This window comes from Haplochromis burtoni, unplaced genomic scaffold, assembly GCF_018398535.1.
Source record: "Haplochromis burtoni strain Fernald_Lab_line unplaced genomic scaffold, NCSU_Asbu1 Contig_25, whole genome shotgun sequence".
Taxonomy (NCBI): domain Eukaryota; kingdom Metazoa; phylum Chordata; class Actinopteri; order Cichliformes; family Cichlidae; genus Haplochromis; species Haplochromis burtoni.
In genome coordinates this window covers 3450316-3467756 of record NW_024582386.1, presented here as the reverse complement: position 1 = coordinate 3467756, position 17441 = coordinate 3450316, and the positions used below count along the sequence as shown (strand labels likewise).

At 40.0% G+C, this 17441-nt stretch overlaps 2 protein-coding genes across 6 annotated transcripts in view; one reads left to right on the top strand and one right to left on the bottom strand.

Annotated features, from left to right (window-relative positions):
- The window catches only part of LOC102294803 (potassium voltage-gated channel subfamily KQT member 4), a 49543-nt gene extending 46504 nt beyond the window's left edge, over nt 1–3039 (top strand). For all 3 annotated transcript variants that reach the window (XM_042218946.1, XM_005917394.2, XM_042218947.1), the window contains 2 exons: nt 231–369; nt 520–3039. In XM_042218946.1, coding sequence (XP_042074880.1) covers nt 231–369; nt 520–723 — 343 coding nt within the window. In that variant the 3' untranslated portion in view covers nt 724–3039. The remainder of the gene's footprint in view (nt 1–230; nt 370–519) is intronic.
- A 958-nt stretch (nt 3040–3997) lies between these two features.
- Nucleotides 3998–6832, bottom strand: cfap300 (cilia and flagella associated protein 300). Of its 3 annotated transcripts, none has more exons than XM_005917400.2 (7): nt 6545–6832; nt 6360–6441; nt 6162–6231; nt 5887–6044; nt 5620–5792; nt 5468–5534; nt 3998–4661 (listed from the first exon to the last, which is right to left on the bottom strand). In XM_005917400.2, the coding sequence occupies exons 1-7, from the start codon at nt 6550–6552 to the stop codon at nt 4530–4532; spliced, it is 690 nt and encodes a 229-aa protein (XP_005917462.1). In that variant the 5' UTR covers nt 6553–6832; the 3' UTR covers nt 3998–4529. The 3 variants fall into 3 exon arrangements, with proteins under 3 accessions (XP_005917462.1, XP_005917461.1, XP_042074883.1); XM_005917399.2 differs by having other exon boundaries at nt 6550–6832; XM_042218949.1 differs by having other exon boundaries at nt 6538–6649.
- Between the last annotated feature and the right edge of the window lie 10609 nt (nt 6833–17441).

Sequence of the window (17441 nt, the reverse complement as noted above, 5' to 3'; positions counted from 1 at the left end):
AAACATGGACCTCAGATTGTTTGGATGGCCTTGTAACCATTCCCCGATTGATGAGCAGCAACGACTGCTCGTTTGTGCAGCTGAACTGAGCTTGTTAAATTAAAGCACCTGAACTCAGTTGTAAAACTATTCACTTCCTCCATTGCCCTCCCATCAATCATGCTGAGCCAAAAAAAGTCTTGTAGTTTTCGGGTATTTACTCTTTATTATGGTTTATTTTTGTGCAAAAGGGTGGACCAGATAATTGGACGAGGAGCTGTTCAGCCAGATAAGAAGACACGTCCTGAAAAGGGAGAGAAGACACAGCCAGAACTGGACTCACTGGATGAGCTAAGCATGATGGGCCGTGTAGTCAAAGTGGAGAAACAGGTAATGGAGTAGAGTTTGATATATGAACAGTGGAGCTGTTAAAGTGTGTTTTCTTTCTGTTCTGTAGCTCTCATGTGCTGTTAGGAAGTGATGAGATGTAGCTTGGCTTTTGAAACCGAGTGCCATTCATGTCTGTGTGTGTTTGTTCAGGTTCAGTCCATAGAAAACAAGCTGGACCTTCTGCTCAACTTTTACTCCCAGTGCCTGAAGAAAGGCTCGTCCAACTTTACCTTGTCCTCCCTCCTTGACCCCGACCTGACTTCTGACTACCACAGCCCCACGGACCAAAGAGACCTCTTCCCCTCTGCTAACACACTCAACATCTCTCAGTCTGAGAGCGGCAACTTGGAATGACAATGAGCTGACTGTTCGAACAAAGGCACAAACCCTTTACAGTATGTCTTCCTAAGGCTGTGTCCTCACTCAGCCTAAATGACTTCTCATCACTTCCTTTCATTTCAGTCTTCACTCTGCATCCCCCCTTTACTTTCCCCCTCGAGTGAACGTTTCCAGCCCGTGGCCACCAGATGGCTCCACCTGACAGGGAGCCACAGCCAAAGCTGCTCACCGCACACACCTCTGAACCCACTACTGTACATGAGGATGGAGATGAAGAAAGGACACGTGAACGACTAATACTTGACTACTGAACCACTCTCAGCTGCTCACTTCATGCTATATACATCGATGCCTAATTTAAAGCAGTAGATAATCGGTGCGGTTCACTGAAGTTTTTTAAAGTTTTAGAGAAATCTTTTGTCCACACCATCAGTTTTCATCAGACACTGATTTGTCTGTGATTACTTTGATAATTTAGGATGGCATCACAGCTCTTGAGTAGCACCAAAGGAGCTGAGACAAGGTGCTCCTGTGGAAAAGGGGAGAATCTCTCAGGCTCGACTGACAGCCACCAGACTCCAGTGGTATCATCTGAACAAAAGGAAGGGGTTAAACGTGTAAATCCTGCTTTAATTGCCCAAACTACACACATGAAACAGAGTTAGGAGAATGTGTTGGACTGGTGTGCATACAGTACATTACTCCTTAGAAGTTTGGTCTCCAACAAGCCCACATGCAAAAAAAACAACAGAGAAAGAAAGAAAACAACCCACACACATCCCTGTTTGACTGAAATAAGGAATGCTCGTACTTGTTTAGAATTTAATAGAGCCAAAATGTTCTTTAACAGGCTTTCAAATGCCACTTATCTCAGTAACCTGTATTTAAATTTAAACCCGCCCTTTAAAACTTGCTGTCTTGCAGCCCACGTTCCCGGCACGCATGCTCCTCAGACCAGATGGGGAAAAAATGAGAATTTCATGGACAGGAAAGCGTCACTTTCTCCAGAGCTTCCTGTCACTCACCCTTACCTTCAGGTCAGCTGCTTCAGGCAGTCTGCAGCGCCTGCTCTTAACTCTCACTGGGACGTTTTGACCCAGTTTGGCGCAGTTTTGTTAAACATCGAATCCTGAAACGCATCCAGGTCAAATGCATGAATTTCCTTACCCGGATGAACGCTTGTGTGCTGGGAAACGGTTACAGCCTTACAGCCTCAGCTTGCAGCCGGCGTACTCTTTTTGTCTTCTCTGGTTTCTTTCTCGTTGCCCTTTTGCGCTCTAAATGCTCTCTGCTGATGGAAAAAACTGGAGAGTGCACAAATGCACACACACATATATACATATATGAAAGTCCTTTTTACTTAAATACTCTGGCACTTGATGAATCTTTTGTTTTGATTTCTTTACTGTAATTGTGTTCATGCACTCGATTTCATGTAACCTAGAAGAGAGGATGTTTTTTAACGATTTCGGTTGTGAATGCAGGATTTAAGTTAATATATTTAATTAAGCTAGATATGATTGTTCAATTAATGTAGCATTTTATTTTCAAGTTAAATCATGGTTCACACGCACGAATTGCAGAGCTCATATGTATTATATATATATATATATACATTTTTTTAAAAATGTCTTCGGATAATTGACTGAGAAAACATCCATCTTGCTGTATTTGGCCAGTAAAAACACGTCTTCTGTCCCTGTAAATCATTCATTCATTTGTTCCGGTCACGCCAGTTGACTCAGGTGCTCCACTTTAGACTTACACAGTGAATGTACTTCCTCGCACGGTCCTTTTAGATCTGTTTATGGTCTGTTGCTCTTGCTGCCATGAGGAATAAAATGGCACTATGAGCTTGCAGTTTTGCTCTCATTTAATTCACGGAGAGGCGCTCGGTAGCTTTATTACGTGGCCTAGATTATAGAAGAGGTGCCTATTTATTAGAGGCATTATTAAACTGAACAGTGCCACCGTCACTTTATTGTCAGCATTATGAAAATGTCTGCGAGATCTCTGTACTGCATGTTGTTTGTTTCGTGGTAGCCCCAGTATTAGAAGACCAACTTAAAGGATGTAAAACCTAGAGTTAAGACAGGAAAGGAAATTACCTGTGCCTTCTACTCCCTCGTTCTATGCCCGCTTCGAAGAGACGTGTTTAACTGAAATCACGCGAGGATGGTCACATGCTACGTTACCGCAAAACGTCAAGATTGTTCTAAAGATTTGCTCTGACTGCTGTAAACTTTGGTATATTTGAGAATTTTGCTGAATGTTCGGGACATCGTTGTACCTAACAGGTCCTTATTGCATCGACACCCTTTCTGTATTAGATGTGGAGGCTGGAGGCATGGACATTTGTGTCGTTGCAGGAGTCTCTGCTGTCATGTCTTCTCTCATAAGCATGTCACGTAGCTCAGAATGGCTTCCACACAACTACCTCTGAGGCCACTAGGGGGCGCTAGTCTAGAAACCCAAGTATGAGAAACTTTAACTGTCTGACTGAATGCTATGCATGACTCAATCTGCACGTTCTTTTTTCATGTCTTCTTCATGACGCCCATCTTTCACTGTCTTGCTGCCATCCGACATTCCAGCATCGCTCTGTAGCGTCTCTATTTGTCTGAACTGTCGTTAAAGTGAAACTCAAACTGATCAAGCAATAAGAAAACTGAACAAAGTCTTCCAACTCTAATTGATGTGGCTACTGGTTGAATGAAACATGGCGCTGATTTATTTTCTAATCTAATGAGCACCTCCATTTGATCCTTTTAGGAGATGCAACAACAACAACAACATCTGCTGGAGATGAAATTGGATCACTTGACTAATTAATTTATTAAAGCTCTTTGGACTGTTTGCTGTTGGGTGTCTTTTATCTGGAAATAATATAAATTTTCAAAAGGAACTATAAAAATGCTTAAAATTCTGTTTCAAGATAAAAATGATACTCAACGTCTGCCAACAAACGTGGAAAAAGAGCTGCTACTCAACTCCCTGAAGGCTCCGATGTACATCATCCACACTCAAACTTCAAATTATTTCAGCCTTCCAGTAGGTGACGCATGACAACCGCAACATATACCTTAGGTAGAAATGAAATGGAGCTAAAAAATAATAATAAATACAAGAAATAAGTCAATTTATTCAAGACTTTCTGAGACAAGATTGTTTAAAGGTGAATATTTGACCAAAAAAAAACAGAATGTATTTAAAATATTGACATCCTTATTTAGATGTTTATCTCCAAACATTCAGCTGCAAAGACACACTTTTAGTAAATTGTATGTGACAGGATTAAAACATTTTATTGCACAGTTTACACTCAAAACAGGGAACTGGTCTTCAGCTGCTTTCCTCATGGGAAGAAAACTGAAAATGTCTGATAGCCTGTATATAAAAGATGGATGTAGCCTCCAACGATGTCATCCACTGATTTGTGGAATCCTGTTTTGAGCATTTTGACTGTCACCATCTTGCTGTTGGAGACTTTACCTAAAAATATATAGTCTTTTTTTTTTTAAAGGACCTTAATTTACAAAATGGAAATCATGCTGTATTCAATGAAGCTAGTAGAAATTGAGACTATAACGTCACCATGGAAGAGTTTCCTGAGGTCATAAATGACTGCAACAGTAATATTTGTTTGCTCACTGGCTTCTATACAATTGCCCCCTCCCACCAAGAATGCAGGGTCAAGGCACTTTAACATTTGCTTTACTTTTCAGACCCATAGGAGATGCCCATCTTTTATATACAGTCTATTATGCATACATAGTGAGCAGCAGGAAATCAGCAGGTTTTCTATTTCCAGTTCTTTGCTGTCACACTGTGAAGTTGCCCACACCGTAGAAATGACAGAACAAAGTCACGTGACGTTTATAAGGGTCGACAATCAAATAGGCAAATGTCTGCTCCTCCTCTCGCACCCCAGGGAAACATCGGCCAGACTCGTCCTACAGACGATAAAATTATGTGGTTAACACATGTGGGAACAACACGTCTCTGATTTGTCTCAATCTGTCTCAAGAAAGCACTCACTTTATTAGGCATGCCTGTTCATCCGCTCGTTAGCGGATAAGTGTAATCAGCCAATCACACGGCAGAAAATGCAATTAGGCGTATAGAAATGAACTGAATGTACTGAAGTTCAAACTGAGCATCAGAATGGAGAAGAAAGGTGATTTAAGAGACTTTGAACGTAACATAGCGTGGCCAGACTGCTCTTGATTTCTGCTGCTACATTCAAATGGTGAGGTCAGAATCTGGTATTAACAACATGAGAGCATGGATCCGTCCAGCCTTGTATCAACATGCTGTTGGTGGGGTAATGGTGAGGGGAATATTTTCTTTGGTTACTTTGTGGCCCCCCCAGTACCAACTGAGCATTGTTTATAAATGCCACAGCCTACCTGAGTATTGTTACCGAGCATGTCTATCTGTTAATGTTCACCGTACTTAAATATCATCAGATCTCAATCCAGTTGAACACCTTTCGGATGTGCTATCAGGTCAATAGACAAAAATCTCAGAGGAATGTTTCAAATATGCCTAAAAAGGTGTACTTGACATCAAATAAAATTATCTGTGAACTTTAATATAAAATATAGCTGTAAGTGAATATAAGTCTATGTACTGTCAGTACATGCATGTTTACATCGTATGTTAATCCTCCCCCTAATACTCGCTTTTCTAAATGAGCAGCACAACATTTTCTCTACATTTCACGGGGGAACAGGCAGACACTGAACCAGGGACTTACAAAGGCACAAACTTTGAGCACTTTGGAGACAACAGCGATCTTTTTCGTCTCTGGGTCCTTCTGCACACTGCGAAACAAATGCATCAAAATCTCACCATTAGGTCATGACTCATTTATGCATATAAATAAACATGGAGCCAGATGCTTCTCACCTGATCAGATCTTTGTATATTTGCTTCGTGGTGCTGATGTAAGGATCAATGGTGTCTTCATACTGACAGAGCTCACCCCCAAGACACAGGTGCTTGAAGAGGCTAAACAGAAACTCTCCCCGCTCCTCCCTCCCAACCACATAGTAGTGCTCAGACTCCTCGTCCCGCAACATCTGGAACAACCGAAGAGGTCATGAACTGGCTCAAAGTTAATAAAAACAACAAAAGAAAATAAAGTAAAAAAGAAAAAAAAGATGAGAGGCTCACCTGTCGGAGTTCATCATAGTCAGGGTAGACATCATGAAAGCATTTAACTACATGCCCAGTGGGCCTCAAGATGCCGCAAGAATAAATTGGATCAAACAGCTCCATGGAGACCTTAGTGCAAGGCGTGGGCTCCACACTGACAGACACCATTGGCTTGTCTGCAACACACACACACACACGAAAAAAAAAAAAAAAATCTGAAGAGACCTGACTGCAAAAACTGGAGCAGATGAGAGCAATTTCCTGATATCAGTGATGAAAGGTACATGACATACCAAGAGGCACCCAGACTCCAGCCGCCATCTTTCTCAGGCTGGACAGCACCTCAGGGTCTCTGAAGAAACACTGAGCACACACGGAGGGGGGTTCAAAAGTGACCAAACACACCAAGACGCCTTTTCATCGTTTTAATCAGTCACATCGGGTTTGACAAAGCAGCATTACATTTTTATATTTTAATCCTAGAGACGTACCAGAGCAAACTTTTCACTGCTGTAAGGGGAGAAACTGTGGTCAAAACTGAACGACTGAGCGGAAATCCTCCCCAGCATGGACCTGAATGTAACAAACAACCATCAGAGAGCATCCAACAGGTAGCAACACCGCAGATAAACAAAGGAAGAGGATTTTTTTGTGTTTTTTAGGCTTAACTTCTTACGTCACCATTTCATCAACCGTGCCAAGGTGTCTTTGTCTTGTAGGAAAGAAAACGTCTTAGTGCGAAGAGCGTTAAAAGAAAAAGTCTGCTCAAACGCGTATTTTTCTTCGTCCATGTTTACTCTTTAATTCATCGTTAAGGGAAACACGAAGGCTTGCTCCTTTTCCATAAACGAGTGCAGGCCAATCAGCGACAGGTGTCCTCCCGACCAGCCAATAAACTTCCTGTGTAGTAACTTGCCCCCCCTCCAATCTAAGGTTTGTTTCGTTTACTTGTTGCTTTGGCAACGGACTCCGGTGACGTCCCAAATTGGACTGGAAGCTTCTTTTTTACGGAATAAAGCGAAATATTGTGCAAATTACATCAACAAAAAAGAAAATGTATATTTTATGCTCGTTTATGAAACACACTCAAAAAAGGCCCAATAAAATACAATAAAATTATCTTAAAAAATAAATAAAAATCTGTCCATTTTCTGTCTAATTTTGAACACAAAACAATGTAAAATTACGATATTAAATTTTATAGAATCTGGTTAAAAGAAATGTAACTGATAAGTATACATTCAATTTAATCTAATAAATCTGTTTTTGTATATATCCAATTGCATTTACTCAAAATTATTGATTCATATTTATTTTATTTCTTATTTATTTTATTTTTAAATTTTTAGCGTGGAGTGTAAAATTCACGCAGTTAATAAAAAAGACAAGCAGCTGTGAGGGGAACCCCTGTTTTTATTTTTTCCTGTTGCAGATACTACATAATAGTTATGACAATTACTAGCTGTTGTAGTTCACACTGTAAACATCTTCTTTTTATGTACACATACATATTAGATAGAACAGTAAAAATGTGGTAATGAACTTGGGGTAATGGAAAAGATGATCATGCTCCGCATCAAATACGTAACATTAGTTCACGTTAATAATGAAAATAGTTATTTTTACTTTTAAATTTGTACATTTAAAATTAGACTTTTCAAGAATAAATTTTTTAAAATATATATTTTTTAAAAACCCCACATAATTGTGTAAAAAAATGTCGTAAAGCATATTTTTTGTCATATTTTGGCAGGCCATCCTCTCCTGTCAGCCACAAGAGGGCGACATTATCCGGCTGCGAAAACGCTCCGCACGCCTGCTGTGCTGCGTCAATCGTGTTCCCACGTCAGTGTTCCTGTGTTACCGTCTCCACGACTGTCTTATTTATGCTTCTGGATTTGTTTCCTCCTTCTCTATCTCCTATAGAAATGGCAAACATGGAACTGTTAGTTTTTCAGGGTAATAAACTCGTGTTACAGTGCAGTGAGATCACAGTTTATTACTGAATGTGGAAACAGCTGTTGACAAACGAATTTAAATTTAAAGTCTGGTACTTTTGTAACGGGTTTCAAATGATAAGAAACACCAGTGACACTGACATGAATCTATCAGTATGAGGATGAACTCCTGCTGTCGGCTGTTTAATGGGATTTGCTGATGAGGACGCTGTGATGCCGTCCAAAGAGAAAGCAGACTTTATTTCCATGACATTTGTCAACACAAAATGTAAATTCCTCTTTCCTGGTTTTGTTAACTTATTCCTCATTCTGTCATTTTCCTTTCTCAACTTCTCTTTTTTCCTTTCTGCATACTCGGTTAATTCCAAAAAACAACCTTTCAAAATGTTCCCTGTAAATTTCACAATCTGGCAGGAACACCTGGGGCACCACAAAGGCGAGGTGCCATTTAACATTTACCCTACATGCCATTTTTGGACGTCACATTCAAAGAATCTTCTAGGAAAAAAAAGAAAAACAATCCTAGGAAGGTCTTACTAAGAACCCTACAAACTTCTTCCTGGCACCAATACTTATTTCGTTACTAACATTCCCAACATTCCAGGATGTGCTATCCTTTTGGTCCACATTCCAGTGCAGGACACCGTATCCCTCTAAGAGAGGATATGGGGACACCCTTCCTGGAGACAGGATAAGATAACGTTGTGTCTTTATTTTTTATTTGCCACGGTCTCACGAAGCATGCAGGGAGCCGGCTGATAAATCTGAGGAAGGAAATGAATAATATCAGACCATTTTAAAGAAAACACTTCAACATATCCTAAGGGTTAATGTTTTTAAAAATTATGGTATTTTTGAATTAGTTTCATTTGGTGACACAGTGGTTAAAAACTAGTCCTGTGAGCCTGACCACTCTATGAAACCTCATTAGCCATACAGGTTTAGCTTTAGACCATCCTTAAAAATAATGATGATAAATGGAGCATTAAACTGAGCCATAGTTAAATATCATGTTGTCATAATGAAAACACACAGCCGGGGGATAATTCGGTGTGTCTAGACAGTGACAAGCTCAGAGAACAGGATGCAGGATGGGACCAAAATGGGGCCAAATTACATCCCAATGAATAGATTGGAGGAGACAGAAAATTATGCCAAATTGCTGTTTTGACACTGTACAGCCAGGGAATAACATAACATAACTGATTCAGGTTACTAAAATAAAAGAATTATTCTCATTTTCAGCTGATTGCTTTGTAGTAATTATGCCTGATTTCTGCTCATTAGATCTATCGGGATCAAAACACTGCAGCCTGGCAAACACGAGGCCCAAGCAGGAGAGACAATGTAAGAACTGAGAAATGCTGGGAGGCGAGTTCAGTCTTTCCACGCAGATTCAGGGGCAGATATGAAGGATACGAGGAGATCCCTCACTGTAGTTCTGCTCAGTAAGGACAAGGCTGATACTCTGAAGTAAATTTTTAACACTGTTGTTAATATTCAATGGTGATTGATGATTTTACCCACTAAAATCATCATTTGCGTCTACTATACCTCGAGCTTTCTCTTTACCCATGACAGATATTCTAAAATGTTTATGTAATTGTGTAAGAAATTATGTTTCATAAACTATTTTCACTGCTTTTGTGGCCATGCAGTGGCTAAACAATGGAAAGTGAGCTCATTAAATAAACTGAAGTTTTATTAAAAATCAATAATCATAATAATATGTACATACATAGTGACACCACAGCACAGTGAATGAATAAACGAATATGTATTTCCTGCTTTTTGACTTTTCTTCTTCTTCACTTACACCCATGTCAGGATATAATGAAGACAATCTGCTTTCAATATATTGAGCATTATATAATAGTATTAAATTCTAGCATGCATGTTGCATGTTGATACCTACCGTTAGTGAATAAATCATAAGAAAAATACAATTATCTATTTATTTTATACATTTTCTTTTGATTTTCGGTTTCCCTGATAAGTTGCTTAGTGGGAAGTAGTTTATACTGAAGAAAATCTCATCAGTAACACTAAATCCCTGTGCAGCTTATTGTGATTTTCTCAGCACAGTGTTTCCCTTTAGATCAGATTACCCATTCTTCTGTCTTCTGATTAGCTGTCTCTTGCAGTCAGGTTTAAAAACTAGTTATGTGGGGTTCATGTGCTCAGGATAAGCCCTGTCTTTGACTCAAAGTCAAGCCCTTTAACACTGACCTATGAATCATTCACTCAAGAGATGAATCAGTGTTGAATCTACACATAAAACACAAATTAGCAAAGTGTCCAAAGATACAATTTTAAAGTGGATCTTTAGGCACTTTGTTACTCACAGCCTGTTGGGAAAAAAACAACACATAATTTGTTCTCTTTACTTTAGTTGAATGTACAAAAAATGCTCCAGAAAACAAAGTTCGACAAGCATAACATTTTATTTTTCCATCAGTGAAGTTATTCTCAAGGAGCCATTATCCCAAAACTTAATGGTCTTAAACTGAAAAAAACAAAACAAAAGAGGAAACTGGACAAGTAGAAGAGAAAAGAAGAAAACTATTTACAGCGGATAAACAGTATCTGAAAGTCATGACCTGAAAAAAATAAAAATCCAGCAAAGATCGGACACAAGACCTGAGAGATGCATCCTTTCAGTTTGGTATGTCAAATTATACAAGAGCTGGATTTATGGAGTGATCAATCCAAATGTAATCCCCCCCCCATAAATCTAACAATAATAAGTTTACAGCCATGTGTGAAACATGGTGGAGGCTCTATCATGGTCTGGGCACTGCATTTTCACCAGGGGAGAGCTTGTCAAAACACACTGCCAATGCAGTAAAAGCATATGCATGCTTATGTAACAGTGATAAAGTCTTACATAAGCATAGGAGTGGCTAAAACCTTTGCATGATGCTGCATACACAAGGCAGTAAAGTAAAGAAAGAAAAGAAATCACAATAGGTCCAATTTATTCTGCTTTCACATCAAAAGCATGACAGCAATCCCGTCGTTAAGTCTGACGTCACTAGCCGTGTCTGGGCCTAAACTCCGCTGCAGGTCCATATATCAAACGATCACTATGGCATTACTGAGAGTAGAAAAACCGTCTTAAGTCTTTCATCTTTAATAAAATGTTCTGCTCTACCAGGTGTAACAATTGAGTTTAACATCCAGGCATCCATGAAAACGGAATTTATGACATTTAACGGAGTTGGAAGTTAGCAGGGAGTTAGCTCGCTAGCTTCTATCTAAATACAATATAGCATGTCCTGACTGCGGGGTTTTGGAAACAAAGTAAAACGTACAGCTCTGCTATCACTTCCAACATAAATGAAGACAGGAAACTAAACAGCAGTGACGTTTGTAGGGTTACTGAAGTTGGGCTAGCTGGTATATAATGATGTGCTACGTGACCGCTAGCGACACAGCTATGTTAGCATAATATAAACAAGCTAACTTTTTTTCCACTGGATAAAAGTTAACGTGAGTGTTCTCGGTGGTCAGGAACAAATGTAATCGCATGGCAGGATGCTGTAAAAGGACCAAACTTCAGCCAGGAGAACAACTGAGATAATCCATCCACAATACGAGGTTAGTCATTCATATACTGCTGCATGGGCTGGGCTGTAGTTACATCCTAAGGTTTTAAAAACTGAGCTTAAATAAATGATTAGCGGTAATAAAAGCCGAGGGAGGTCAGCAGTGATCACTGACTGTTTTAGGAGCTTTTTGAGATTAAATAGAAGAAAATACAAAACATTAAACATGTTAACAACACAAAAGCCATATTAAACGCAGACTACTTTAGACCCGGAAGTAGGATTCGTCACGTCATCACTTAACGACCGGATAGAAGAATCCCTGAAAAGAGGGACTCTTTCTTATCTGTGCCTTCACAACTGAGCAAGAGGCTACTGTAACTCATAGTTATTCACCATGCTCCATGTTCACTGTGCCTGGGAATATGAAAGTGTTGTGGAGCGGGAGATGTTTTGAACGACAGTGACACAAAGCAAACGAAGACAGATACAAAAAGTTAAAGATCAAGTGCTTGAAATGCTAACAACATTTTGAAAGCCAGCGTTGTGTGAAGCCTCTGTGGCAGCAGCGTGCTCAGTCTCCACGTCGTGTGCTGCTGAACTGAGCTAGCCTGATATGGACTCAGTGATGGCCATGTTTCCTATTCCCAAAACATACTGCAAAAGGAAAAAAAAAACTCCAGCTCACAAAGAAAGGCATGAACATTTGCTTTAGTTACAGAATGCTCGTACTGACGAAACAGCACTGTTGAAACAAAGTAATCGAAAGAAAGGGCTGTGCCCAGACTTGGAGAACAATGGAAAAATGCTGCTGGAGTATCTTGATAATAATGAATCACTATCTGAAGCTTTTCCTGATGATGTCATGGCGTAACTGAGCTCTTTTGATTCTGTTCAGGGTCAGTCAGCACAAGTTGGGAGTCCCAAAGGGATCTTAGTTATTCTCAGTCACTCAGCACCCAGCTGCTGTGTGTGTGTATGGCATATTGTGATGCTGTGGAGCAGCATCGTTCATGTCAACATTAAATACAGCAACTATACCCGAACGCCGTGATTTATCACTGTTAGTTCAGCCGTCATAGATTTAACATTTGTGTCTGGCTCATTCTTTAGTGGCAAAAGTTTGTTTTCCTAAAATCATTTTAAATCATTTCAATTAAAGTTATGAATCTATTCACCATCGGGTTTTTACACAGCTCTGAGCATCTATGGAAAGACACATGCGAGCACAGCTTTTATTTTTATTGCTCTTGCCTCATCGGACAAACCCAGAAACCTGAACTACTTCCGACCATCTTCCTGTGAGAACACTCTCTTCTTTTACTTTCCTTCTTCACTGAGTGCATTTAAGAGATTCTGGGATTCCTAAAGGAGCCATGTAGGGGCATGTCGAGGTGGAGGACTAAATCAGAGAAGAGACAAGAGGGATAGAGGAGGGGTGGGGGGCTACAGACATAAAAATCTTGCTAAGATAAGACCTTCACCAGTGTGCCTGCCCTTTAGCGTGTGTCTGATCATATCTGTGGATTGTCTGTTCTGAGGCTCCTCACCACACTCGCTTTAACTCAGTGCTGTCAGCAACTCAAAACCTACTGATGGATAACAGGTGGAGTCATCAGATAGCGATGGTCCCTGGGGAGCAGTGGCTATGGTCTCTTAACAGGATTAATGTGGTGGTTTAGCAGACAATGAGGTTTCAGCTGTGCAAAGGTGAGAAGTCAGAATCATTAGATGCAGCATAAGTGAACCTTGCAGCTCTGTGAACCTGCAGAGATAATTATCAGTTGATTCCCATTCTGAGGTTCTGAAAGTATAATTTGCTTTCACCTCAGTATGACAAAGGTAATAATCTGCTAATACACCTCTGCTGGTTTCAGCACAGTCCTTCTACAAGTGTCTGGTCTTCACTCGTTAGTCTGGCTCAGGAGTTTACTCTATTTCTCTCTGCCATCCACCTCACATCACCTTTCTTCTGTTTGACAGCCATCCATTGGCCACTTTCACTGATGAAATTCCTCTTAATTTCAGGAACTCTCCAGTATGCGACACCCTTAGTGACACAGACATCAACTTCTTCTTCTTCCAGCTTTTATCTCACCCGATCCCTAGCATCCTCTTCTGTCACACCAACTCTCTGCATGTCCTCCTTTCCTACGTTTCATGAACCTCCTTTGTGGTCTTCCTCTTCTCCTCCTTCAGCACCCTTTGTCCAAATATATCCACCATCCCATGAAACTGCACAACCAGAGGTGTTCCTCTGATATATTCATTTCATGTACCTCACAATGAAAATCTTAATCTGCAGCTCAACCTCCTGTCTTTTTTTTTTTTTTTTTTTACTGTACTTCAGGTCAATATTATAATCCTTGATGGCAAACATTTGAATACCAAGCTGATGTCATTTTCCGTTTACATCATTTGAGTTTCAAGCTGATGACTGAACTTGTTCCTCCTCTCTCTTGACATTTATGAGACTCCCTTCTTATCCCAGTTCTCCACTGTTTGGCCTGTTTGCGCCCGCATCTCCGTGTTTATGCCCCATGTGCAGTTGCCTAACACAGAACATGAAGCTGAATGTTCCAGGAATGTAACCTCAAGTCTTTGCCAACTTGTTGTAGCCTCTGACGGAGACAATCTTGCTTCTGTGACACTGACAACTAATGACAAGCTCGTACTGTACTGCTGCCTGCCTGGCATATGTTGATGTTTGTGTGATTATTTTACATGCTCACTGGAAGTGAAACTCCATGCCGTCCTGTTGTGCTTTAATACGAAATATGAAAAACTTGCTAAATTCTGAGAAAGGAGTGGGAGACATGTACAGAGATAAAATTACCAGAGAATGTCTAATAATGGCCTAAAATAATACTGACAAAGACACCAAATTATCCTGAACCATGAACTCTTTCCTCCGTCTCAAATCCCTGTTGAGACCTGTGAAAGGCTTGTGTTACACTTACAGGAACAAGATCAGATGAACAGATAACAAACATAAGAGAGCTGAGGAGCACTGCTGATGTTGCTGCCCACATTGTTTGCCCCCTGAACTCTTCTCTGCTCCAAACACAATAAAACTCTTCCTTTGGACCAACCTACCCGATCTTGATGGAACAAATATTTGTGCTGCATACGTGTCATTCTGTGAGTCTTGCAATTCGAAAGCTTTTCACCAAAATTTTAGTCCTTGTAAAAGGTATTTTCTGACTTTTTGACAATTTGTAGGGCTACATTTAGTAATCAAGAAACATCCCTACTCACAAACTTGTGTTACTTTTTTCCTGCTCCTTGCAGGGTTTATTCTCATAGACTGTTACTTTGTTTCCAAGACTGTCATTAATAAAGCAACAAATCACAGCAACGGTCATTCCAAAGGACTTTGTTTTGTACTCTATAGTATTTTAGAGAAAACCCCAAGAACGAAGTGACCTTGTATGAGCAGGCACTTTGAGACGGTGGGAAGGAAAAACTCTCTTTTAACAGGAAGAAAGCTCCGGCAAAACCAGGCTCAGGGATGGACAGCCATGTGCCGCAACCAGTTGGGGTGAGAGAAAAGAAGAAAGACAAGACAAAAAAAAAGAGCATAGAAAAGGACAGAACAAAACACTGACTAAGGGAAGAAGAGGAAGAGTTAATGATTGCTACAGTGGTATATAAACATGTGGGGAGTGACAAGAGGTGAGTGGGGACGAGATGCTCGATGCATCGCAATGAATCAGAGGAAGTCCCACAGCTGTCAGGGTTACCTGATATAGCTCTAACTATAGACTTTATCAGAAACAAAAGTTTTAAAGGTTAATCATAAAAGTAGAGGAAGTGTAAACACACAGAACCAAGGCTGGTAGCAAAGTTTTGGTTAATTCACAGAAAATGTCCTATTTTCTCTTTTTTTCCTGCTTTTTTTCACTGTGGATCCACTAAAATAGAAATTTCTAAAGTAAAAACTATTTGTTTTCTATTTTCCAGTGGGGTGCATTAGAGTCTTTGGTGGGCCCATTCTGTCCCTGGGCCTGTTAGGATAGCCTGTAGCAGCTGGGTTCAAACAGGAGGCTTGAGGCAGAGGTGAGATGATGAGGCGATGACCAGCCATGTGTTTGTTCAGCAACATTAAAATTTCAGAAACATAACACAAAATAAAAAAATGTAGCCCAGTGGTGGGACTTGTTTCCAGCAACAGCCTCTGATGTTAACTGGCAGCCCTTTATAAACTGCTGCTATCTGGCCCTGAAGACATACCACTATCTGGGGTTATATACTGAACTAAACTGCACACATGTTGCTTACCTAATAAACTATATTAATATCAAATCAATATTCCAGACAACCATGATAACATCCATTAAATATTGCCTACTTGGCCCAACGACAACAATCCACAATCTTAGTTTAGTAGTTAGTTTATTGTACAATCTACATTAAACTAATGTAGCTGTTCAATCCCTTCTTCACCATTAAGAGCAAACACAGGTAAGATAATCTTATTCAAAAGGTAAGTGTTAAAGTGTTGGCTTCCACCAACTTAACCAAACTCTTCGTACTAATGGAAATTTTCTTTCCTAGGCAGACATTAAACAGTACTAGCTGGAAGACTGCCCACAAGGAAAACCTATAGCCAAATAAGCAAAAAAACAAAACAAAAAACAAAACAAAAAACCCCACAAACTTTTATATGAGTGCCCTTTTCTTTAATATAAATATTAAAATCACTCATGTTTATCTGACTAAGTAATAAAGACGACCTTCTTTACAGGCCTTATGTTTGACACTGGTGCTGTAGAGGCTCTTGGGTAAATAACAGACAGCATTAAATGGGGTGGGGTGAGTTTTAAAGTGCTTTTCAGTGACAGCTGCCACTGTAGGTAGGCTTAAGTACCCCTAAACACTTCTTCTTTGCGTGCTTTCAGTTTGGTTTGTGATAATTTGGTTTGTGTGAATTTAAGTGTCAAAGTAAAAATGTATTTTGGGCCGGTGAGTGAAGCTACAAACTGAAGTAATTCAAAGGGAATATTGTTTAAAAGCTGGAATTTTCAAAGAGGTCCAGAGAGCAGCCCTGGGATGTATTCTCCATTAGTAGAGATGATTGCCTTCAGATGGATGAACACAGGGATGGGTGACAGGTATTGAGCGAGGGTCAGTCCCTGTGGAGATGCATAGATGGAATATGGCTGGGGGAGGGTTTGGAGGAGAAGGGTGTATAAAGGTCCACCTGAGGCCTCCCTTTTTATTTTTAAACACCAAAGATGACATCATCAACAAGGGAAAGGGGTGTGTATTCGAGGGTGCGTTTCCTCTCTACTCACAGCGGACACAGATCTATCCAGCTCCTCCTTCGCTATCCCCTGTTTTTTTCCTTACTTTGGTAGGAAAAAAAATCAGTTTTTATTACATAAGATGTAGCGCTTGCAATACAATGTAACCAATTAATCCATGATATCTGAAAAGCTCCATGAAAACACTTCTCATGCATCAGGACTAATAAAAAGGAAATAAAACGACAAGCCCCTGCATGCAGCCTGCAGTCACCTCCAACTTTTCATGTGGCAAGAAAAATGAAGGAGATTTTTATTTGATTATACAGAAACACCTCGAGGCTACGACTTTGTTCCATAATATGTAACTGTTGGCCCTGGACGCATTTAAAGTGCCTGCAGGTCCAGATCTGTCCCATATTTAAGCAGGAAATGTTTGATTCAATAATCTTTTTTTGTTAGCATGTGAACAGTTTCATCATTTTCATGATTCATGATGCATGAGCCACACATTTTCTTGCACTTTGTTCTATAGAAAAGTGATTATCGCCGCTGAAATTCTGCTAGACTTGCTTATTCCAGGACATAAAGACACATGCAGTCACTGCTGAATTGTATTAAGCAGAAGTTACTCTGCTGACATTAAAAGAGCTGCTAGATTTTCAGCAGTTTAGTTTTTAGTCTAACTGAATGATTCAGAATCTCTCAATCTCAGTCAGCAATAATCAATATGGAAGTCGGTGTTTTCACAATCAATATGAATCAGAGGTGACAGACATGTGAGGGTAACAGACAGGCTGAACTTTACATCCCTCTGTCAT